The sequence below is a fragment of the Oryx dammah genome, unplaced genomic scaffold, assembly GCF_014754425.2.
Source record: "Oryx dammah isolate SB20612 unplaced genomic scaffold, SCBI_Odam_1.1 HiC_scaffold_21, whole genome shotgun sequence".
In the NCBI taxonomy this organism is placed as follows: domain Eukaryota; kingdom Metazoa; phylum Chordata; class Mammalia; order Artiodactyla; family Bovidae; genus Oryx; species Oryx dammah.
In genome coordinates this window covers 33,266,702-33,292,211 of record NW_024070205.1, presented here as the reverse complement: position 1 = coordinate 33,292,211, position 25,510 = coordinate 33,266,702, and the positions used below count along the sequence as shown (strand labels likewise).

Sequence of the window (25,510 nt, the reverse complement as noted above, 5' to 3'; positions counted from 1 at the left end):
GGGTGTTTCATATCAGCACTAGGAGGCATGCTCACTCTTTTTACCACTGGGTGGCATTTAGTTGAATTGCTGTTTGTGATTGAACTGCCCCCCGCCAAACAGACACTTGGAGCTGTTCTGTAGGAGCAGAGGGTTGAAGGTACAGTGAACATCTGCCCTTTGGTAAATTCCTGGAAGTGGGATTGCTGGTCTGGGGGCCCTTCCATGTGCAGTTTTGTATTATTTCCTCTGTTTGCCCTCCATGGAGGTTGTACCAGTGTGCTCTCCAGCCAGCCATGTGGCAGAGTGCCTTTTAGGGCATTTAACATCTTACAGTAAGCGGATCCTATGTGTGGAGTGGTCAGATATTAAAAATACAATTTTCAATAATACAGTTTTATTTTGTAATGAATGCACATTTAGTTCTTATGAGAACACTTAGTGCGCCTCAGGAGGTGGTGAGTCCCCTGTCAGTGGAGGAAATCAAGCAGTAGCAAGATGCACCATTTGGTGGCCATGTGTTGAGGGCGTGTCTGTGTCCCCCTTAACCCCAGGCCCTGTGGTCCTGCGCCCAGTTTCTGCTCACGCCTTCCCTCCACCTCCCTGAGAACTCTGTCTGAGCTGTTCCCAGTGGTTCCTTTCTGAGGACGCTCTCCTTCTTCCCACTTCCCCAGCGTGGTATCCAAACCTTCCTTGGGGTTCGGATCCCATTCTCCCGTGTGTTACGGGTGTCAGTGGGCTTGTATCTTAGTCACTGCAGGCTTGTGTCCTCTCTGAGGACAGGACTCTGTCTTAGAGGTTGCTGGCTGCCTAGCACCTAGTCCTGCTGCTTTGTGCGGCTCAATGAATGTGAGGCTGAGACTGAAGAAGAGATATTCTTGTCAGGGCGCCCTCCAGGGTCCCTCTGATCATGGGAGCAAGCCATACCTGACAACACTGCTCAGGGGAAGAGGTGAGTCGAGAGATTCTATTATGTCAGATCAGAAACAAGTGTCTCTTTCATTGCACTGTTACCAAAGAGAGGTATTAAGGGTTGATTCTTTTTTGCTCTTGGCTGAACGAACAGAGCAATCCCCCTCTCTCCCTAGAAAAATACTTTTCCTGTTTGTCTGGCTCTTACCCAAGATGCTCAGCTTATTGGCCGGTGTGACTGAAGGTGCATTGGTTTCAGCTGTCACAGGAGGTGTTTTCTCCCCCAGAGAACAAGCACATGACTCTCATTGAGAACTGCAGCCTGCAGTACACGCTGAGGCCACACCCGCTCCTGGAGCCTGTGTTCCACCTTCTTCCCGAGAACCTGCTGGTGTCCGGTCTGCAGCAGATACCTGGCCTCCTTCCAGCTCACGGAGAATCAGGTGAGGACTCTTCTGTTTCTCGTCACTTGATGAGTCTCTGTTATCAGATCTTGCAGGAACTGGGCTGCATGGGGTGAGTGCTGGTTGGGTCCCTCTGGCTAACAGCCCGGTAGTGGTGGGGGAGAAGAAGTGGGGAGTGGGGAGGAGGAGAGTGGCTGTGTCGTCTCACTGGCGTTCCCTTCCTGAACACACCTTGCATCCCTTGGGTCCTCTCTGCCTTCTCTGCTCGGGAAATGGTCTCATAAGACAGATAGCTCATGTCTTTAGGACCATGACCAGGAAAAGCACTGTTGCTGGATCCCACCCGTGCTGGACCGCCATGTCAGTGGCTTGGTTATTATAATTTCTTAATTGTGGTAAAATAGGTATAACGTAAAACTTACTATTTTAGCCATTTTTAAGTGTGCAGCTCAGTGGCATTAAGTCCACTTGCATTGCTGTGCAGCCATGCCCCCATCCATCTCCAGAGCCTTTTCATCTTCCCCAGCTGAAACTCTGTCTCATTAAATACCAGTTCCCCATCTCTCTGCCCCCTCTGCCCGCCCTTCTAACCTCTGCCCCCCACCATTCTGCTCTCTGTCCCTATGAGGACTCCTTTAGAGACCTCACAGGAGTGGAATCCTTCCATGACTGGTTTAGTTCACTTGGCATAATGTCCTCCAGGTTCATCTGTGTTGTTGCGTGTGTCAAGATTTCCCTGCTTATTAAGGCTGAATAGCACTCCAGTACTCTTGCCTGGAAAATCCCATGGATGGAGGAGCCTGGAAGGCTGCAGACCATGGGGGTCACTGAGGGTTGAACACAACTGAGCGACTTCACTTTCACTTTTCACTTTCATGCATTGGAGAAGGAAATGGCAACCCACTCCAGTGTTCTTGCCTGGAGAATCCCAGGGACAGGGGAGCCTGGTGGGCTGCTGTCTATGGGGTCGCACAGAGTTGGACATGACTGAAGTGACTTAGCAGTACCCCATCGTATGGAAGGGCCACCTTTCGTTTATCCATTTACCTATCCACTAACATTGGGCTGGTCCACCTTTCGACTTGCAAGTGAAGCTGCTTGATTACCTTGGAACTGAAATCCATGGGACAGGCTCAGGGCTGTGTCTTGGTGTGATTTAGGAGTTGATTCTCCTGGTGGATAAAGGTCAGCTCTTCACAAACATGAATCCCTTTAGGGGCTGATCTGCATTTAGGTTCTACTGATGGGCTGCACCTCCTTGGCCTCCTGCTCCTTCCGGGCACTTCTGGGGGCTTTTTTTTCTGGCCGTCTGGAAGAATCTAGGAGAAGGGACTGCAGCAGCCTTTCCCACCTGGCGCTCCTGGAGCCTCTGTTCTCTGGGAGCTGGCTCCCTGTTCCATCCAGGAGAGGTAGGATGTGGCTTTGGGTGTGAGCAGCAGGGAGGAGAGCTGGGAGGTGCCGAGTGTTTGGCTCAGAACAGAAACACCCAGGACCCAAAAGAGGAAGCTCAGCTCCAGGAAGGAGTGTGTGTCTCAGCAACGATGTCCATGCATGTGGCCTGGGTGCTGGGGTCTAGGCTGGGCTGCAGACCTTGTCATCTGAGGTCACTAACTCCTGGGACGGGTGCACAGTGGTCCATCCTGAGCTCATTGTTTCTCCAGCGTCTCAGAGAGGAGACGCTGATACATGAGAAATAAATGACCAATTAATCATGAACAGGAGCATGTTCTTGTGTGTGTGTGTGTGTGTGTGTGTGTGTGTGTGTGTGGAGGGGGGGCTCCAGGTTTGGATCTGTCCTGGGTCACCGAGCCCTAACCCCCTCCCTGCAGCTCCCCATAAGCAGCCATGTTGCCCTCCTGTGATGCGCCCGTGTTTACCCCAGAGGGAGGAGTAGTAAGAGTTACAGGCTGGAGAGAGCACCTCCTGGTCATGCTGCTGGAGAGTGTGACACCTGCATCTGGCTCTAAGCCCTGCCCCAGCCCTGTGTACCTGCCTACTGGTCAGGGAGGAGCTGTCACTACCCCTGCCGGGATCACGCAGGTATTAGGTACCCAGGTGCGTACCTGCAGGAAGTCAGCGGATGAGTCTTTCTGACCTGGGATTCTGGGTATTTAAGCAGAATGTTCTTGGGGCCTGATGTGGATCCATCACCAGCGGGGGTCAGTAGAACTGCAGCTAAAACATGAAGATACAGAAGCGGAGCGCGGACCTGCTTCTGTGTCCCTCCTGGGAGGTGCAGGAGAAGCTCAGGGGTCCAGACAGGCCCCGTGTTTGTTCTAGCATCTCAGGTCAGGCTGGAAGGGTAAAGGGCTGCGTCATGGAGAAGAATTCTGGATTCAAGGAGCTCGAGTCCAGTTCCTGACCCTGAGTTTCCGTTTTTGGATGAGCTGAGCCCCCTTGGCCTGGTTTGCCTCTGATGTGGAGTGGCGGGCATGGAGGCCTTTGAGGGATGCAGGTGGTGTCTGTAAAATGGCAAAAATGAAGAGCAATTTATGTTGTTGTTTAGAAACAAATGGCCAGAATGCGCTCTAGCAGGTGGGCGGGAGCTGCCTTCAGTGGGCAGGAGCTGTGCTCACTCCTCTGAGGGAGAAGGGACCAGTGCAGCCTCCCCTCCAGTCCCCAGACCACCTGGGAGCAGAGACCCTCTTGCTCAGCCCCCATGCGCAGCCTCCCAGGCACCCAGCCCGCTTTCTGACAGCGGTTATTGTTTTTGTTACACATTCCGCCCAGGATCTCATGGGCTTGTGTGACTCACTCTTGAAAGAACTGTTTTGCTGGATAGTGTTTTATGGCCCTGAAGGGCCCAGGCAGGGGCTGGTGCTGGCCTCAGTGGTGGGAATCACTTGTCTAACTTGCTGAGGGCTTGGTTTTATTTTGCTATCGTGATGGGACTCAGCTGTTTGTTCATTTGTAAAATACCACAATGTGGAGAAGTGAGCTGCTTTCACTCTGTTTTATTTTTTTACAATTTTAATTGGAGGATAATTGCTTTTCAATGTTGTATTAGTTTCTGCCATACAACATTGTTAGTCAGCCATAAGTGTATACATATCCCCTGCCTCTTGAGCCTCCCTCTGATTCCATCCCACCCATCTCCGTTGTCACAGAGCACCAGACTGGGCTCCCTGTGTTACACAGCAGCTTCCCACTATCTGCTTATTTTACACATGGTAGCAGATATATATCAGTGCTAGGAGTGGGTTGTTTTCAATTGAAATGTGGATGGAGGTCATTGTAGGGTCACATGTGGTTTTCATAAGTGTGGTAGCTGCAGGAGGTTTGGCTGGCAGGGGTGGTGAGGCGGTGCCCAGAGGGCTGTGCTGGGCAGTCAGTGCAGGGGTTCACTGCTGCCCGCTGCCCTGCTGGGCCCTCGTGCTGTCAGTCATCTCTCATCTCTTGCTTGGCTCGGCTCACTGCCCTCTGCTCCCCGGGAACCCATCCTCCCTCCCTCCTGTATCTCAAGCATCGGCATGCCAACTCTGTGCTGGTGCGGGGCTGGGCTGACCTGCCAGCTCACTGACCCAGCCCTGCTTTCTCATCTATTAAACCGAGCTAGGCAGAGCTTTCCCGAGAACTGACCTGCAGGCTTGCCAAGTGGTGGCCCCTCTTGGCTGGTGTATCCTCGGACTGGCCCTCCACCTACTGAGGTGCTTCTGCAGCCCCAAACTGCTGATGCTGCACTTTCACAAACAACATACGGGTCCCGGGAGGGGCCCTGCACCCCAGGCCTGAGCACCTTGTGTACTGATGGGGTTCTCCCACCAGGCTTCCCAGGCTGAGTTGACTGCCCACCCTCTGGAGTCGGGCTACGTGTCTTCTAAATTCCTGGATAGTGACTTCGATCCCTCGTGGTGAGGGAGTGACCAGGGACAGGGCCATGCTCCGTGAGGCTGCTGTGGGTCAGGGGCCAGTGTGCTACAGCTTTGATTCTGGCCCCTTGCTGAGGACAGTTAAAATGACAGAGTTAATCTTTATCCAATAAATTCATAAAACTAGAAGTTTTCCCTTCCAACCTCACTCCCCAGAGATAACTGTTGCTAGTAGGTTGGTGTATACCTTTTATATACCAATTGATTCACTGATTACTCAACACGTATTTATAGAGTGGATCCTGTGGGCAGCAGGCCCTGTGTTGGGGCTGAGGGTGCAGCCCTGTGCTCACACAGTACAGAGTCAGTGCATCCTTCCTGGATGAGGGCCAGCCTCAAGTCAAACCGCGGTCCTCACAGGCCATCGAAGGTGTTTCAGAGCAAACCTGGGGCTTCTCAGGTGGCCCAATGGTAAAGAACCTGCCCGCCAATCAGGAGACGTGGGAGATGGAGGTTTGATCCCTGGGTTGGGAAGATTCCCCTGGAAGGGGAAATGGCAACCCACTCCAGTCTTCTTGCCTGGGAAATCCCATGGACAGAGGAACCTGGAGGGCTACAGTCCATGGGGTTGCAGAGTCTGACATGCTGAGTACACATGCCATCTAGAGCAATTGTGCCATCTAGCTCAAGTTCACTTACATTCCTGCCTAAATTGTTCCTAAATTTCGTTTACGTTTTATTGCTGTTGTTACCACATTCTCTCTGTCTTGGGAGGTGTGTTCTGGTGAATGAAACACCCCCGGCAGGGGAGCTACGTCCCTGGGAGCCTGAGGTCCTCGGGTGGGGGTGTGTTACCAAGCGCGTCCTTGAAGGATATCTCTAGGCAGGGGTTCTCACCGTCCAGTTTTCTCTGCGCTGTGTTCGGGAGAGTCTCAGGAGAAAAGGCATCATTGAGAAGTAGGAGCAGGGCTGCTGTTGGGAGTTGCCTCTCCACCCAAAGATGTGGCAACGGATGACTGAAAACCCCACTCATTTACAGTGCACGGGGGTCAACAGTCCCCCTGCCGGGGGTCAGCTCTGCCGAGGCCCCTTGTGTCTGTGCTGGCTGCTGGCGCTGGTTGAAGGAGGAAATGACAGTGTCAGGTGGTGAAGCTGTGCCCGTGAGTGGTGCTGCCATGCTGGGGAAGTGCCCCAAGGCCCGAGGTGGTGGGCAGGCTCCACTCTGGCCCCACGTGACCACTCCGAGCCTCTGCCATAGCCAGTCTCCTCTGTAAAATGGGGGCATCGTGAGGACCTGCCCGGAGAGGTTTGTATGAGGATCAAGTGAAATGGGTCAGTAAAGCCGTGCCTCGGCCACATGGGGTGTGCCTGGCAAGAGTGAGTGGCTGCTTCTTGGTCTGGAACGTTCTGTCTTGAGTTGAGTTGGGGTGGCTCCTTTGTCACAGCTCCCTGTGACTGCCACAGGGTGCCTGGGAGCTCTGATCTGTCTCATGTCAGAAGGCCCCTCAGAGCTGTTCTTTCTTTGGTCTTGGCTTTTGGAAGTTTGCAGAACAGGTCTCTGGCCAAGCCAGGCTCAGAACTGGGCCCCTTGCACTGGGAAAGGCAATGGGTCAGCTCTGAGTTTCCTTCTGTTTCCATTGCATCTGAAGATGGCGGGGAGGGGAGTGCTGGCTGGTGGCTCTTCTCACTGTCCCAGTGCTTGTTGACCAGGGAGTGACCTCTGGCTTGGGGGCCGCGCAGACCCTTTAAGGGAGCAGCCCTCAGGGAAGGGCACTTGTTTCCCATTCATGCTTCCATGGAAACAAGACTTGGCCTTGGGGGACATGAACTGGTAACATGCTGGGGTGTATCTTTGGGGTTGGGTGATTTTGCTGCTCGGCACAGATTGTTAGGGAGAGGGTGCCAGTTGTAGTCTGTGTGTCCTCCTTCCGTGGATTCAGTGGGTGCCCCCAGGATGCTCTCTGCCCCAAAGGTTGGGGGTGTCCGGGGGTTCTGGCTCCCTGGACTGAGTGATGGAAGCCCAGGTGGGAGGCAGGATGATATGGTCTCGCTGGCGTCAAGGCCGAGAGCATGGGGCGGCTCCAAGTGTGGGGTGGTGGGGAGGTGGGGGGATCTCACAGGAGCACAGGGAGCTTGGCGGTCACTGCCATCTCCCTCTGGGGTTGGGGTCGTGGCCACCTTCCCTGGAGCCCCTCCCCCTCCTGTGACTGCCCATGGAGCCCTGGGCCACTTGACCCTGAACACCTCTTTTGGGCAAGAGTTCAGTTGTGATCAAGAGCCGAGGGGTTGTTTGGTAACCAGCAAATGAGCTGTCTGGGCTCTAAAGCAGTGAGCACGCGCCAGCGACAGGGTCCTGTGAATTAAGGTCACAGAAGAAGACAGCGGTTGTGTGTTAAAAATGCTGAAATCACTGGAGGGGACTGTGTCCTGCCCTATGATGTAGACACATGAATTAACTTGCAGAATGTGAATAATATGCAGTCTGCAAAAATAAGGGGGTGACAGGCATCCTTTATGTGTCCCCCCTTCCCTCTGCTCCCTCTCTGCACCCTCACCTCCTGCTGCTCTGGGTCCTGCCAGTGTCGCCCCCTCCCTCCCCTCAGCTCCCAGAGGGACCCGCTGCCTGGCGATTTTCTGCTGTGTTCCCTGAAATCCTGCATGGATGATTCATGTGCTTCCTTTGGGTGGAGGCACCTTGAGTTCCTGCCTGTTGCTGGGAGAGGGGTCCGTTTCCCATGCCCGCCTCCCCTCTGGGCCCTCCCTCTTTCCTTCTGTCTCTGACTGAGGCTCCCAGCTCAGGATGTGCTTCAGAGACTTGCTTGACCATTTTATGAAAGGTTGCACTTTGTATATTTCTGCATGTCTTTTAACATCATGGTTAAATACACACGTCATAAAATGTGCTTTTCTAACCATTTTTCAACACGTGGTTCAGGAGCATTAAGCACATTCACATCGTTGAGCAACCCTGCGTCTCTAGAACACACTCATCTTGCAGAACTAGACTCTGCAGACACAGTAACTCCTCACCCCGGCCCCAGCCCCTGGCAGCCCCCATTCTACGTTCTGTCTTGGAATTTGATGACTTTCAGCACCTCATATAAATGGAATTATGCAGTACTTGTCTTTTTGTGACTGCTCATCTCACTCAGCATAACGTCATCAAGTTTCATCCATGTTGTAACATGTGTCAGAATCTCCTTCCTCTTTAAAAGTGAAAGTGTGAGTCGCTCAGTCATGTCTGACTCTCTGGAACCCTGTGGCCTGTGGCCCGCCAGGCTCCTCTGTCCATGGGATTCCCCAGGCAAGAATACTGGCGTGGGCGGTCATTCCCTTCTCCAGGAGATCTTCCCACCCCAGGGACTGAACCTGGGTGTCCTGCATTGCAGGTGGATTCTTCACCTTCTGAGCCATCAGGGAAGAATGATACTGTGTTGTGTGGATGGACCACAGTTTGTCTGTCTTTCTTTCACTTCTTGATGGGCATTGGGTTGTTTCCACCTTTTGTCTACTGTGGATAAGGATACCTGTACTTTTAAATTGGGTCTGATTCATCAACTGACCTGCTTTAAACACTTAAAAATATGATGAAAGGAGTACATAAACTTTCTCAGAAGTATCAAACCTTAGTGTGTATTTGTGATGGGAAAGGTATAAAAAACCGTAAAGAGGGGAATAAAGTAATATGTGATTACTGTCTACAGACATACATGTATAGGCCACCATCAAAAAATACAAATGATAAATGCTGGAGAAGATATGGAGAAAAGGGAGTCCTCTTATTCTGTTGGTGAGAATGTAAATTAATGCAGCCACTGTGGAACACAGTATGGAGGTTCCTCAGAAAACTAAAAATAGAGTTGCTACATGATCTGGCAATCCCACTCCTGGGCGTATATCTGGAAAAGATGAAAACTCTAGTTGGAAAGGATACATCACCCCAGTGTTCACTGCAGCACTATTTACAATAGCCAAGACATGGAAGCAACCTAAATGTCCACCAGCAGATGAATGGATAAGGAGCATATGGTATAAAAAAATACAATGGGATATTACTCAGCCATAAAAAGGATGAAATAATGCCATTGGCAGCAACATGGATGGACCTAGAGACGATCACACTCAGGGAAGTAGATCAGACAGAGAAAGACAAATGTCATATGACTTTTCTTATATGTGAAATCTAAAAAAATGATACAAATGAACTTGTTTACAAGACAGAAATAGACTCACAGACATAGAAAACAGACTTATGGTTAGCAGAGGGGAAAGCTGGGGGAGGGATAAATTGGGAATTTGGGATTAAAAAATATACACTACTATATATAAAATAGATAAACAACAAGGACCTACTATGCAGCGTAGGAAACTATTCAATATCTTGTGATGATGTATAATGGAAAAGAATCTGCAAATATATATATATATCTGAATCACTTTTCTGTGATTCAAAAGTGATTCAGATATATGTGTTGAATCACAGTGAATTACTCTGGAAACACTGAAAATTAATTATGCTTCAGTTAAAAAAAAAAACAAGAACAGAGTACTGCTCCAATAAAAAAGATATATGTGTATACATGCAAATGTATCAGTTCAGTTCAGTCACTCAGTTGTATCTGACTCCTTGTGACCCCATGGACTATAGCACGTCAGGCTTCCCTGTCAGTCACCAACTCCCAGACCTTGCTCAAACTCATGTTCATCGAGTCCTTGATGCCATCCAACCATCTCATCCTCTGTTGTCCCCTTCTGTCGGTGGTGCCATACAACCATCTTATCCTGTCATCCCCTTTTCCTTCTGTCTTCAATCTTTCCCAGCATCAAGGTCTTTTCTAGTGAGTAAGTTCATCGCATCGAGTGGTCAAAGTATTGTAGCTTCAGCTTCAGCATCAGTCCTTCCAATGAATATTCTGGACTGATTTCCTGGTTTGATCTCCTTGCAGTCCAAAGGACTCTCAAGAGTCTTCTCCAATACCATAGTTCAAATGCATCAATTCTTTGGCACTCAGCTTTCTTTATGGTCCAACTCTCACATCCATACATGACTACTGAAAAAACCATAGCTTTTGGACCTTTGTTGGCAAAGTAATGTCTCAAAATGCATATATTTTAAGTAATCTTGTCATCAAATGGACTAATAATATGCAGTTTTATATGTTGTTATATATTGTTCTTTTCACCTACAATGTCATGATTATTTTTTGATTATTAAATATTCTTTTTTGTTTGTTTTTATTTCCTTCTTTCTTTTTTGTTTTTTTTTTAATTTCCTTTTAAATAATCTCTGACAATATGATTTTTTTCTCATTTTATGTGGACGAGCAAGAGATTATTTAACATTCTCGTATTCTTGAACATCTGGTGGTTTCTTACTTTTGTCTGTTATAAATAATGTTCTAATGAGTATTCTTGCAAATAAAGCTTTGCTTCCATCTTTGATTATTTAGAGTCAGACACGACTGAGTGACTGAACTCTTAACTTTTGATTATTTTGCTAAATAGATTCAAAAGTGGCATTGCTGGGCAGAAGGTGGATATGGATTTCTTTTTCAAACGTTAAGCTTTTTGATTTGTGTTGAGATATAGCCAATTAGCCATGCTGTGGCAGTTTCAGTGAACAGTGAAGGGACTCAGCCACACACATACACATATCTGTTCTCTCCCACACCCCCTCCCATTCGGGGTACCACATGGCACTGAGCAGAGTTTCCTGTGCTCTACAGTAGGTCCTTGTTGGTTATGCATAGGTATATTTTTAAGGCTCTTGATGCACTCTATGTTACAGAGACAACTGCCTCTCAGCTGCACTGACTGATAACCTTCCAGTAAGATAGTGTTCTTTCCGGCATAGTTTCATCAGCACTGCGTCTCACATCAATTGTTTTTTTTTAAGCTTTGGAATTGGGCTTTTCAAATCTAAGACTTTGTACCTCAATATTTAAATAATCATAAAAGTTTAGGAAGGGACAGAGAAGAGCAGAACCAGAGAGATGGCACAGAGGGGGATGTAGAGGGGCAGACGCCCCCTGGGGCTGTTTGTGGGGGCTGGCTTTGCCTTCTTCCTACTGTGGTGGTCTTTGTTCCAGGGCCTGTGGAGAAGCCTCTCCAAACAGGTGTGATGCTCCCCTCTCAAGGCTGGGTTTCCACTCACCTGCTCGGCTTGGGCGCTGGGCTGGATGCCACGGGCCACCCTCCCTTTCTGTCCTCACCCTCATGGAGTTCATGGTCTGGGTGCTTCGATAGGGATGGGACTTCCCTCTCATCTTTGCAGCCCAGCCTTTGTTTCTGCTTATCGCTGCGCCATGCTCACACGTGTGTCTGAGTGTTTCCACCTGGTTCAGGCTGTCGTTTCTGTCGTCGAGTTGCTCAGTCGTTTCTGACTCTTGGGACCCCATGGACTGTAGCCTGCCAGGCTCCTCTGTCCATGGGATTTCCCAGGGAAGAATATTGGAGCAGGTTGCATTTCCTCCTTGAAGGGGATCTTTCCTACCCAGGAATCGAATCCGCGTCTCTTGCTTCTCCTGCATTCCAGGTGGAGTCTTTATTGCTGAGCCACTGGGGAAGCCCATAGTTGAGGGTAAGCATAAGGAAATGAGAAATGACACAGTTGGCTTTGCTCTCGCTGGACAGGAAGCCGTGGGGAAGGGAACAGATGTCACCCTGCCTCTGGCAGCCTGTGTGCCCTAGATAGCTGAGTTAGGAAATTTGTTCCTGGAGGACGTTTGGGGAGGAATTTGGACCAAATGAAATTTGCACTCATTTGATCTGTTTAGCATCTGGGCTTGGGCTGACAGGGGCTCCGGCTCTGAGTCCGTCTGAGCGATGCCCATGCCTTCTTGTTGGTGCTCAGCCCTTGGCCTGAAGCCCTGTGGGCGAAAGGGCCCTCCGGTGGTTGTGTTTCAACGGGTCATCCATCTGAGCCTCTCGTGTCCAGGAGATGCCCTCCGGAAGCCCCGCCTGCAGAAGCCTCTGACGTGCTACCTGGATGATCTGTTCTTCACGCTGTATCCCTCACTGGAGAAGTTCGAGGAGGAGCTTCTGGAACTCGTGATCAGCGATTGCTTCCGGGAGGTACAGTCCAGGGTTGGGGAGTTTAGTCTGAACAGTGGGGAGGGAACACCAGGCAGACTGGGAGATGCTGGCCTCCTGAGCCCCCGATGTGGGCGATCACAGTGATGCCCCTGTTTCTGTCTTCTTGTCTCTTTGTGCCTAAAGAGGGGCACTAGCCCATTGTCTTAACTTCACTGCTGAGAGGGTGCTGATAAGCTGAGACATTAATTAACATTCACTTTGACATATCTTAGGGGCTTCCCTCGTGGTGCAGTGGTAAAGAATTAACCTGCCCATGCAGAAGACATGAGTTTGATCCCTGGGTCAGGAAGATCCCCTGGAGTAGGAAATGGCAACCCACTCTAATATTCTTGCCTGGGAAATCCCATGGACAGAGGAGCCTGGCAGGCTACAGTCCACAGAGTCACAAAGAGTCGGATACAACTGAGTGACTCACACACACACACACACACACACACACACACATTATGTATCTTATGTGTGTGTTAGTTACTCAGTCCTGTACAGCTCTATGCAATCCCGTGGACTGTAGCCTGCCAGGCTCCTCTTTCCATGGGATTCTTCAGGCCAGAATATTGGAGTCGATTGCCATGCCCTCCTCCAGGGGATCTTCCCAACTCAGGGGTTGAACCTGGGTCTCCTGCATTGGAGGTGGACTCTACTGTCTGAGCCACCAGGGAAGACCTAATGTATCTTAATCAGTCTTCATTTAAAAGTAAATTAAATCACCAAATGAGCTTAGGGAAACCTGTAAACTAGTCTACATTTACAAGGGACATTTTCAGAGTACATGAGGCTATTTCCAAGGAGATGACTATAAATTGCAACCACTTTGGCTCACTGAAGTGGTTTTCTGGGAGGGGCCCTTCCCCAGAAGGGCACTTCCCCTGGGCACTGCCCAGGTCTGCCTGCCTGCGTGACACCTTCTCCCTACATGGGCCCATGTACACATGGCCCACTTTCCCACGTATTCCTTATCTGGATCCTTGGCACAATCCCTCTCAGGCTTCAGTCTCCTATCTGCTGTCCTGTCCAGCCACCCTGCCAGAGCTGCGGGCAGCGCCCCCATCCCGTTGCCCAGAGAGCTCTCTGGGGCATCACCCTGCTTTGTTTCTCTGGGTGCTTGGCTGTGGAGAGGACCTGGTACCCTTGCCTGTTAACTGGGGGACTGTCAGTCCCTGTCTGGAGTATTTGCACCAGGAGGACACTGCACAACACTGCACCTGATGTGCCCCAACAGTTGGCGTGTTGTTTAGTCACTAAGTTGTGTCTGACTCTGCGACCCCATGGACTGCAGCATGCTAGGCTCCCCTGTCCTCAGCACCTCCTGGAGTTTGCTCAAATTCATGTCCATTGAGTTGTTATTTGTGAGAATGAATGATTCAGTCACCTGGCACCCATCCTGAAGTTAGCAAATTATGAAGCTTGCAAATGATTAATTGCATGCACACACAAATATGTGTTCATGCATGAATAAGGTGGAATTTTTTAAAAGATGGACTCTTTTTTTTTCTGCTCTCTACCCACCCTACTCCAATATTTTGGCCACCTGATGTGAAGAGCCGACTCATTGGAAAAGACCCTGATGGTGGGAAAGATTGAAGGCAGGAGAAGAAGAGGGCTACAGAGGATGAGATGGTTGGATGGCATCACCAACTCAATGGACATGAGTTTAAGCAAATGCCAGGAGATGGTGAAGGGCAGGGAAGCCTGGCACACTGTAGTCCAGGGGGTCACAAAGAGTCAGACATGACTTAGCGACTGAACAACAACCCATTCTTGAAACTGTAGCTCCATGTAACATAGTCCCACAAGAAACAGAAATGCAAAGCAGAGAGTTGAAACAACAGCAAACATTTTCTTGGTATAGTTCCTGCTGTTTTCCTGTTGCTCAGAGTAGATTGTCTATGACTACTGAGATGTTTAAGGGTATCATTGTTGAATTTTATATGTTTCCATGAAGATCACTTTATTACATATTTCTACTCTCTTTGTATTTTTGTTCCCATTCAGTCAGAAGATACTCTTTCTGTCCCCGTTTTATTCTCATTACTCAAAGTCTAATGGGCTGTATTTGGGTCAGTTCAGCATGATTAATGAGCAATGAAGAAAACTCAAAAATTCAGGGATCATTTTGCACCAATCACATAATTTAATAAACAATAATAGCCTGGAGGAATATCCTTGCCCATTTGTTAGCATGCCTGTACATTTTTTTGTTAAGAAGAAACACTTTAATATCCAGAGATCACTTTGGGGCAGATTCCATTTTTATTGGATTATGATTACTGCTGCCCCCATCCACCCCAAGTCTCAGGTGTCTGAGTCGGGGGAGGGCAGAGGTGTTGACACTCTCTGTGTTCAGCCTCTAGGCACCTCTGTCATTGCATCATTGCCTGCCCTTGACTTTGGGGGCCCCTACACCCCAGAGCTCCAGATTGTGTTGGAGGAGCCGGGTCACCTTGTTGCTAGTTTGCTGCATCTTGAGAATCATAGCTCAGCCTTGGAAAGTGAGAATTAGCTGATTTGAGAATCTAGGGGGTGATCCCTCTATAAGGTGATGCTATTTGAGGAATCCCCAAAGGACCAAGAAAGTATCCTAAGGCCAACCCACCCTGATCAGATGGTACTTTACTAAGCTTCTTGGGCGGGCTTTCCTGGTGGCTCAGATGGTAAAGAATCCACTTGCAATGCAGGTGACCCAGGTTTGATCCCTGGGTTGGGAAGATCCCCTGGAGAAAGGAATGGCAACCCACTTCAGTATTCTTGCCTGGGAAATCCCATGGACAGAGGAGCCTGCCAGGCTGCAGTCCATGGGATTGTGAAGAGTTGGACATGACTGAGTGGTTAACACTCTATCATATTTTCACTAAGCTCCATCTGGTCTGGAATGTCTGACACCTCTAGTTTTGTCTCCCTGTCGGCCTCTCTGCTGGGGGCTTTTCTGGCGAGCTCCTGCCCCTGCTCTGCGCCGGCCTCACTCTGTGCTCTTTCTAGGCAGGCAGCCCGCTGGACGTCGGCGCCCTGGAGATCCTGGAGCGGCGCCTGTGCGTGGGCGTGCACAATGGGTTGGGCTTCGTGCAGCGGCCGCAGGTCCTCGTGCTGGTGCCCGAGCTGGAGGTGGCCTTGACACGCTCAGCCAGCTTCAGCCGGAAGGTTGGCTCCTCTTCCAAGGCCAGGTATCTCCCCCTGGGCCCCGGGTCCAGCCCTCTGTGGAGTTGGGCATTGGGGGTGGGTACCTGACCAGGGATCAGAGTGAAAGGCCATCATGAGGGATGTGCTCTCCCACCTGAGTCCTTCCCCGGTGCTGCTGTTTCCTCCTGCTCCATCATCTGGTCCACAGCAGACCTCAGCATCCTGTGGTTGGAAAGATCTTGTTTTTCTGCCTTGATGGTTTTGGGGTTAGTGTTACAGATGCTTCCAGCTGTGGAGCCCTCACATGCTTCCCTCCAGAAGTGTCCTGTGACCCTCACGTGACAGGGAACCAGAGGGCAGGAAGTTCTGCTGTTAGGTTCAGCCCGGGCTCCTCAGATCACCATCAGAGACGTCCCCCAGGGGTGCCACACATGAGGCTGGGCAGAAGCCGGCCTTGGAGGGGGCGCCTCCCCAGAGGCCCTCTGTCCTCCCATCCCCAGTGCTGGCAGTTTGGCCAGGTGTTGATTGCGGCACCGAAAAAACGCTCTGGTTTGGGACATTACCTTGGTGGCCAAATGCCCAGAAGAGCACAGGGATACTGCTCAAGGGGACTTATGCAGCAGCAACACCAGGGCCCTCAGGGCCCGAGCTGGTGAGGGGTGCTGGGTGCCAGGCAGCGGGAGCCACCGCCCGACTCACCCCTTCTCTGCGTTCTCGGCCCAGCTCTGGAAACCAGGCTCTGGTCCTGAGAAGCCGCCTCCGACTCCCTGAGATGGTCCATCACCCCGCGTTCGCCATTGTCTTCCAGCTGGAGTACGTGTTTAACAACCCCTCGGGGGCGGACGGCAACGTAAGAACCACTGGGTTCCCACCTAGCGATGGGCTCCATGCACGGAGGATAAACATAAACAACATTAATATTCTTTTGGTTAAAAGCAGTATAATTGTTATTAACGGTGTGGATAACAAGCATGGAACGTGACTAGAAATCACTTCTTTCTGGTGATAGCTCTGTTCTGATCATTTCCTTCTTTATGGAAACAGTATGTTCTGCTGGCAGATGGTGTGAATAGTTCAGAAGGCAGCAGGCTTCATGATAGCATTAATTCTAATTATTAAATCAATAATTATTTTGAAAAATGAGGCCATTTTAGTGCATTTTTCAAATGATACGAAGGGTAGTAAAGCTTGAATCTGCACAAGAGATGGATATTTCCTTTGAGTGGACCTTATATGTGCCTGTCTCAGAACCAAGAGCAAGAATTTATAGGATTCAGTTGGAGAAAAGGTAACAAAGAGACATCATTTACCTCACTGATACAGATTTTTGGGAAAATCCAAACCATGTTATTCTTAAGATTCAGGTTTTTGTTTGAAAAAGCAAATATCATTATGTATTTATTTAAAAATTTTTTTCAAACTTTGATATTGGAGTACAGTTGATTAACAATGTTGTGATAGTTCCGGCTGGACATTGAAGGGACTCAACCGTACACCTACATGTATCCATTCTCCCCCAAACTCCCCTCCATCCAGGCTGCCACGTGACACTGAGCAAAGTTCCCTGTGCTATACAGTAGGTCCTTGTTGGCTTTCCATTTTAAATATAGCAGTGTGGACATGTCGATCCCAAACTTCCTAAATCTTTCCTCCATTCTTCCCCTCTGGCAAGCATAAGTTCATCCTCTAAGCCTGTGAGTCTGTCTCTGTTTTGTAATTAAGTTCATTTGTATCATTTCTTTTTAGATTCCACATATAAGGGATGTCATATGATATTTATCTTTTCCTTCTCTAACTTACTTCACTCTGGTATGACAATCTCTAGGTCCATCCATGTGGCTACTAGTGGTATTATTTCATTCTTTTTATGGCTGAGTAGTATTCCGTTGTATATATGCACCACATCTTCTTTATCCATTCCTCCGTCAGTGGACATTTATGCTGCTTCCTTGTCTCGTAAATAGTCCCTCAAAGAACACTGGTGTGTGTATGTCCTTTTGGACTAAGTTTTTTTCCGGGTATATGCCCAAGAGTGGGATTGCAGGGTCATATGGTAGTGGTAGTAGTGTTAGTCGCTCAGTTGTGTCCAACTTTTTGTGACCCCATGGACTGCAGCCCACAAGGCTCCTCTGTCCATGGGATTCTCCAGGCAAGAATACTGGAGTGGGTAGCCGTTCCCTTCTCCAGGGTATCTCCCTGACCCAGGGATTGAACTCGGCTCTCTTGCATTGCGGGCAGATTCTTTATCATCTGAGCCACCAGGGAAACGTGTGGTAGCTCTACTGAAAAAGAAAAGATCATTTAACAAGCAAATTAAGAATAAAAAAAGGCCACAAGACGCCTTCTGTGGTGGTCAGTCTGCCTGCATCACTGCGCAGCTGATGGAAAAATGGGACAGAGGGTGATTCTGGGGGGCCTTCAGAAGGAGAATGGGGTGTCGGCACAGCTTCCATGTTAGTTCCTGGTCCTCTCTGATGTCTGTTCCCTGTTGTGTATCAGGTGAGCTGACCCAGAGGCAGGTGTTCTGAGGGCAGCCGAACGAGTGATCTCTGTTGTTCTCACAAAGCTGTTGTTTCCAGCTCTGCTTTTCTTTCTTTGTTTCCAGAAGTTTCAGCCAAAATGCAACTCTGTGCAGATAAGCTTGTCTGCATGGGGTGGGCAGAATGGGCTTTGGGAGGGGCTACAGCAGGAGGTAGGGGCTTCAGGGACTTCCCCACCCCACGGAGGGGCAGGGTACCCCTGCTGTCTTGGGCATGGGCTGGGGCCGATGCAGACGGAACCCTGGAGGAGCAGCAGGCCTGGTGCCTCCATGGGGGGCTCCATGTCGCTCGCCACTCATTTAGGTGTAGATCGTGTCCCCTCGAGAATATTAATTATGATCCACTTGCTATTATAAAGTCCTCGTGCTGAAACTGATATGACTTACCTGACACTTGATTATTATTATTTTTTAACTCTTCATTGAAATGCTCACCGGCTGGCAGGTGGGTCTGCCACGCGTTGTTGTGTCCTGGCGCTCTTAGAACGTGGCTTGTAATAGCTCATCAGTTCTTTTTGATGTGGAGGTTTATCTTAACATGGAATATTGGATTCCATTTTACTGTCATCAAGTGTACTTTCTTCAGTGTAATCTGGAGAGGAAATGTTCTGGCGTCTGAAATGATTTTCTGCACAAATTACTTGCTGCGTGAAGCAGCGAGTACGGGGTTAGCATTCCAGTGCTGATTGCTGACTCAGGCATTCCCGTCACGACCAAACTTAGATCAAACTTAGATGTAGTGGAGAAGACAGCCCTGCTGCTGCTGGCCTGGGCTCTCGTTCCCTCCCCCAGACGTGTCCCCAGAGGGAACGTGGCCACGGGGGCGCCTGCAAGGTCAGGGCTCAGCCTTGGAGGGGGCGGGTCGCTGCCGGCTTGCTCCTGCTTCTCCTCGGAGTCCATAATGGAGTGTGTTTTTGGGTGCATTCAGCCTGCAAATCCCTTTTTCCCTTTTCTTTCATTTTAAAAAGCTCTGTGGACATTCCAAGTGTCAACAAAGGCAGTGTTGTTCAGTTGATAAGTCATGTCCGACTCGGTGACCCCCTGGACTTCAGCAGCACGCCAGGCTGTTCTGTCCTTCACTTATCTCCCGGAGTTTGCTCAGATTCATGTCCATTGAATCGGTGATGCCATCCAACCATCCCACTCTCTGCTGCCCTTTTTTACTCTTGCCTTCAGTCTTTCCCTGGTGGCTCAGACGGTAAAGCATCTGCCTATAATGTGGGACACCTGGGTTCGATCCCTGGGTCAGGAAGATCCCTTGGAGAGGGAGATGGCAACCCACTCCAGTACTCTTGCCTGGAAAATCCTATGGGTGGAAGAACCTGGTAGGCTACAGTTCATGGGGTCGCAAAGAGTCGGACACAACTGAGTGACTTCACTATCACTGTCAGTCTTTCCCAGCATCAAGGTCTTTTCCAATGAGTCGGCTCTTTGCATCAGGTGGCCAAAGTACTGGAGCTTCAGCTTCAGCATCAGTATGATTTTGTGGGGAACACAGACATTCAGTCCATGACATCATGTAAATGCTAAAACATGTTTTGATGTAGTTAAATTTATCAGTCTCTTCTTCTCTTGCATCTGGATTTTGAGTCATAGTAAAAAAGCCTTTCCCTACTCCTGTAGAAGAATTCATCCATGTTTTCTCCTAGTAGAGGTGGTTTCCATTTTTATGTTTAGGTCGCCTTTGTGATGTGAGGAATAGGTCTAATTTCATCTTTGTACAGTGGCCGTCCAGTTGTAGCATCAAGTAAGTTGATGCTACTTATTATAAGTCCTTTGTGCCCAGTGATTTTAGCTTCTCTCAGTCATACATGAGATCTCTGTTTACACTTGGAGGGGGAAATGGCTGCCCACTCCATTACTCTTGCCTGGAGAATCTCATGGACAGAGGAGCCTGGCGGGCTACAGTGCGTAGGGTCGCAAAGAGTCGGGCACAACTGAGGGACTGAGCACGCACGCTCCCCTGCTCCTAGACCACTGTTCTGCCCGGGGCCGCTCTGTCTGTTCTGTGCTGGGAGCATAGTGTGGTGGTGGGGGCCCCGCGGCTGCTGGGTCACTCGGTGGTGCAGCAACCTGCAGCCCCTCCCCTTCATGGCTCCTGTAGCTCTGGCCACATTTGCTTTCCCCGAGGAACCTCAGTATCAACAGGTCCAGCTCCATAAAGAGAGTTTACTGATGTTTTTTGGGGTACATTAAATTGATTAATTAGAGAGAATCGACATGTTGTGGAAGTTGTGATGTCATAACTGGGAAGAAGGGAAGTCTTTCTGCTTGTCCACTTCTGTTTTTGTGTCTTTTGGGGGTGATTTTAAAATAGGATTGTTTGTGCCCAGTTGTGTCTTATTCTTTGCAACCCCACGGACTGTAGCCTGCCAGGCTCCTCTGTCCATAGGATTTCCCAGGCACGAATACTGGAGTGGGTAGCCATTCCCTTCTCTAGGGGATTTTCCCAACCCAGGGGTCAACCTGTGTCTCGTGCATTGGCAGGCAGATTCTTTACCATTAACGTGGCCTGGGAAGCCCCCAGATGGGTTTACAGTGTAGATTTTAAACAGCTTGAATAGCTCTTACTAAGTTTATTCACAGATATTTAATTTTTGTGCTGCTGTTTTAAGTGGAATTTTCTCTCCCATGTATTCTAACTTAACCCCACAGGTTTTCTTTTTGTGTACAGTCATTAAACAGTACTGTTTTTTATTTTTTAAAATATTCATTTATTTGGCTGTACCGAGTCCTAGTTGCAAATGTGGGATCTTTAGCTGTGACATGTGGGACCTGATCAGGGATGGAACCTGGGCCTCCTTGTGCTGGGAGTGCAGAGTCTTAGCCACTGGACCATGGGGAAGTCCCCCTCACTGTTTTTTAAATTACACTTTATTTTGACGTCATTACAGATTCACATGCAGTTGTAAGAAATGAGCAGAGTGATCCATGTCCTTTTTCCAGTTGGCCCCAGGGGTAGAACTGTCTTTTGGCGTTAAGTCCAGGTGGCCCACTTCTTCTTTCAGGTCTTGTGTGCTCTGCACGGCCTCTGCCTGGCTGACCTTGGGGCTGCTCCCCTCGACCCTCTCCTCTGTGTCCCCCACACCTGCCCTGAGTGTTTCTGTGTTGTCCATTCCCCTCTCACTGTGCTCAGAATTTCTTGGTGCTCTAGGGGTGGAGTGCTGTAGGCTGTGGGCAGCTTCAATTCTCCCCCGAGTGGAGGCCTTCTCCTGAGACCCCTAGGAGCCCTTCATAGACAAACTAGGACTGGCTCTCATTCCCAGCGGGTTAGCTGCTACACCTACATCCCAGGCTGTGGAGTTCCCTGCACTGAGGTCACAGCTCTGTGGAGTAGACGGGCCATGCCCATGGGAAGGGGTGCCAGGTCGCCAAGCCTGAGCCCCATTGTCACTGGCTCTGTAGGACCCAGTGGGAGATACGGGGAGGGAAGCAGACCCAGGCACGGGTTCTCTGGAGAAGCAAATGCAGAGGCCCTGGGGTAGCCACATGCTGGTCTCTGGGCTGCAGACTCTGAAGGGCAAGAGGTTGCCCACCTGTCTACATTACCACTCCCAGCCCGACTCATGATGGTTTCCCTGTTGCTCCTTTCAAGGTTTGTTGAGTTGATACTCTTTTTTCCAAAGAGGACCAGAGTGTTACGAGTCCTTTAGCCAGCATGCAGAGTAATTCTAGGTTGTAGAACTTCCTTAAAACCATACCCCATTGTTTTTCATTGCACATGTGTATGTTTAAAAGTAATTACTGTACTCCTTAGAAGGAAATGAAAATATTGCCTGCCAAGTGATTACTGTGCTTTTAAGTGACTCTGCGTATACTGTGTCGTATACGAGCAGATTAAACAACTTTAATTACACGTCCTTAGGTTTCCTTTTCCAGCCTGGATGTGTGGGGAGGAAATTATTCTGCAGCAGCTGCTGAGTTCACTATGTGTCTAGTTTGAAAAAGGTTTTGGCATATAATCAATCCATTTCTGGAAGGAATGACTTCGGGCTGATGGTATGTGGTCAGTGAGCCTTCTCTTTGCCTGGTGGTCCTGGGGGCCTTGTGCTCCTTGGCAGGAAGGAGGACAGACACCCTGGTCCTAAGTGCTGCTTCTTTTCTAACTCTGCCCCTTGGATGGGTTTCAGGCTCTCAGGCCTTGTGAAGTTCTCAGTGGTCAGGCACCCAGGGTGCTATAAGGAGGACATGAAAACAGTCACCTTAACCTTAGGTGTTGCCTGTGGCCCAGCCCTGAGACTCCAGAGTTGCCAGCTGCCCATGTGGGCCAGCCTGGCTTCCATGTGGGTGGAAGCATCTCGGTCTGTGCTGCTGGGGTCAGGCCTGGGCCCACCCTCTGTGGGTGGCTGCAACCCCTCTGTGGTTGGCATTTGTGAGCTGTGCGGAGGGTCACATGGGCATGTGGTGGACACCCCAGAAGGGGCCTGTGCCCACCTGGGCTGGGCTGCCTTCTGCCCAGCTCCTCTATCTGTCCCAAGGTTCCTAAATCTCTCTCTGTCCCTTATCCCCCGCCTCCCATCCTGTGATGGGCCTGCTGTTGGGGACATTTGGACGCCTTCTGACATCGCAGTTTGCTTTTCTTGTTTGTGTTCACCAGGGGCCCTGGTGTGGCCGCCCCCATTGAGGGGGGTCAATTCTGTCTCTGGAGGTGGCCTTAGGCCAGGGGAACCCCCACCCATGGGTGTCCCATCACCTCTGCAGTGTGTTTCTGGGCTTTGGGCTGTGGTACCCAGAGTTGGCATGGAGGGGGCTCAGCAGGTGACACGGGGCCCCGCCAGGAGGAGAAAGTTCTCGCTGAAGATCTAGACAAAAGTCAACCTTGTGAAACATCCAGAAATGTTTACCTGCCTCGAGGGGAGTTCTGAGCTGGTCTGGGGACAGAGGCCAAGAGGAGCCCCTCCCTCAGTCTCCTGGGGTGGCCTGAACAGACTGCCCCGAACGACTTGGCTTAAAACAGCAGACATCTATTCTCTCACAGTCCTGGATCCAGAATCGATTCCATTTGGCCAAAATCGAGGCATCGGGAGGGGCTTGCTCCCTCCAAAGGCTCCAGGGACCATCCTTCCTGCCTCTCCTAGGTTTCATTCCTGGGCTTCAACTGCATCGCTCCAGCCCCTGCTTCTCTCTTCACATGGTCTTCCATCTGTGCGTCTCCCTCTGTTTTTCTGTCTCTGGTCTCTCTCTGTCCTGCTCTTGTACAAACACCTGTTACTGGGTTTAGGGCCTCCCTGGATCATTAGGTCTCATCATCTCATGGTACTCAGTTACCTCTGAATAAGGTCACAGTCAGAGTCCAGGGGTTGGGGAGCAGACATGCCTTTTGGGAGCCACCGTTCAGTCTGTTCTGGGGACCTTGGGTTGCAGCATCTCCAGGGGTCAAATGTCCATGTTCTGGTGAATGTCAGCATGCACTTCTGTTCCATGGCAAACCTGACTGGTGATCCAAGTGTATTCCTTTGGCCTTTTGTGTGTTGTCTTCTACTGTAATTGAAAATGTGAATGGGAACAATTCAATGTGTGTGTGGGTTTTTTTTTTTTTTTTTTTTTTTACAATTTGCATGAAATCAAACCCACTTTGACAGAATAAGATACTTTAAAGTAACAGATCTGATCTCACCCACTAGATTCACAGACAGGAGGAGTCTTGTCACGTTGACGGATGAAATACCACTCTTGCTCTGCCCACCTGCTTGGCTGCACGTGGCCTTGTCCTTGAGCTGGGGGTGGGAGTTGGGAGTGTGGGCTTAGGGAGGGTCTCGTTTTCAGGCATCACCCTGGCCTGTTGGGAGAGAGTACAGACTAATAAAGGGTCAGTGGATTGCCACCAAGCCGTTGTGCCACCAAGCCGTTGTCTCACTGACGGAGTGAGCCATAACTCACTGACTCTCCCTTCTTGTTAGAGATGTTGAAACAAAGTGTGGGAAGTGGCTATTTGTTTATCTGACATCTGCTTCACACAGAGAAACACTGTATAGACCAAGGACAAGAAAATCAACAGAAAGCGTGAAACTAGGAAGCTGGGGATTGGTTGCTGCTTTTGAGAGGTTAAGCCAGAAGGGATGGGCACAAATAGCATGAAACTGGGGGCATGAGTTTTATTTTAACTTTGATCCTGTAGTAAACTTATGAATTTGGGGGAGACGGCTATTTACGAAAGTAGTATAGGTATCACTGAGTCCTTATAGTTGTTTCCTCTGACCAGTTTTGTGAATACATTTAGTATTTTTATTTTTAATATATTGTGATGGTATTCCTTAATTTGGCTTTTAAACTTTTTCTCCTTTATTTACCTATTTGGCTGCACCAGGTCTAAGTTGCAGTACATGGGATTATCGATTTTCTTTGCAGCCTGCAGGACTTTAGTTGTGGCAGGTGGGATCTAGGTCCCTGATGAGGGATTGAGCCTGGGCCCCCATGTATTGGTAGCGTGGCATCTTAGCCACTAGACCACCAGGGAAGCCCCTATCATTTATTTTTTAAAAAGCAGTGGATTTTTTTAGCAGCTTTTTGCTGATAACACTGTGGTTGCTCAGGGCCGTTTTATTCTGTCACCCGGCTGAGGGATGGGAAGGGCAGGTGCTCTCTGTGTATTTGACAAACACCAGAAGTGCATATTTGACACTGAAAGTGCGCACACAGACTCACGTTTAGGATTCTTACTTGGTTGGTTCTTGGCTTGTGTTTCCAGGATGTGGGTTTTTGCTCATTGAATTGACCCAAACCCCTGCTCAGCCCTGTGACTATGCAGAACACTGCAGAATCCTAACCCGTGGTCTGAAATGGGTTTGGCTCCAGTAAAGGATCAGAAGAGGCTGAAGTGGGTGGTTTGAGGTCCAGTTACGAGGGGGCCTCGGGAAAGAGAGGTTAATTCAGAAGCAGACACTGATTCTGGATGTTCCCCACATGGATACAAAGGATGTGATGGGATGGGCTGTCATCTGGAGCAGTTTGGAAAGACCGACTTGGATGAAACTTGAACTTCCTGTTCTCTCTGCCCCACTGCTTAGTTCCCCAACCAGGGATTGAACCCACACCCCCGGCAGTGGAAGTGTGGAGTTTCAACCTCTGAACCGCCAGGGAAGTCCCAGCGCTTCCTGTTCCGTATTGTGTGCACACACCCTCTGCTGAGGTCTCACGCAGTTGACTGTCAATTCATCTGTGTTGGATTCCAGCCAGAGTCCTTGTGTGTGTATGTGCGATCTGCCTTGAACCTGAGTGCACTCAAGTCCTGGAGGTGACAGTGACTCATGACTCACTTGTGTCCAGTCAATCATCCAGGGTCTGTTGGGAGCCCAGGGCACATTGCTAGAGCCTTCCCGGGCTCCGTGGTCCCAGACACAACTCAGGTCAAAGGATTCCCATTGGCATCGCCTTTCCTTGGGGACCCTCCCCTTTCCTGGGGACCATTGCAGACAAGTCTTGGCTTCCACTCCTTCTGAGAGTCTGAGACCCGCTCCTTGCAGGCTGTCTGCTTCCCTGTGACCACGGCCTGAGTTGGAGGGCTGCTGGGTTAGCTCACATGGTTGGTGGTCAAGAGGGATGGAGGGCTGTTGGTAAGGAACCGTCCAGTCCTTTGCTCTCCAGTGCCCATGGGTGTGGAGGAAGATGCTGAGTTCGGGAGGAAGATGCTGAGTTCGGGAGGAAGATGCTGAGTTCGG

General features: G+C 49.8%; 1 protein-coding gene across 1 annotated transcript in view; it reads left to right on the top strand.

The window, feature by feature from the left end:
• The window catches only part of NPHP4 (nephrocystin 4), a 143,974-nt gene that overhangs the window by 29,328 nt on the left and 89,136 nt on the right, over window positions 1-25,510 (top strand). The window contains exons 7-10 of the mRNA XM_040263281.1: window positions 1,179-1,334; window positions 12,042-12,178; window positions 15,176-15,357; window positions 16,037-16,163. Of these exons, the coding sequence (XP_040119215.1) occupies window positions 1,179-1,334; window positions 12,042-12,178; window positions 15,176-15,357; window positions 16,037-16,163 (602 nt within the window). The remainder of the gene's footprint in view (window positions 1-1,178; window positions 1,335-12,041; window positions 12,179-15,175; window positions 15,358-16,036; window positions 16,164-25,510) is intronic.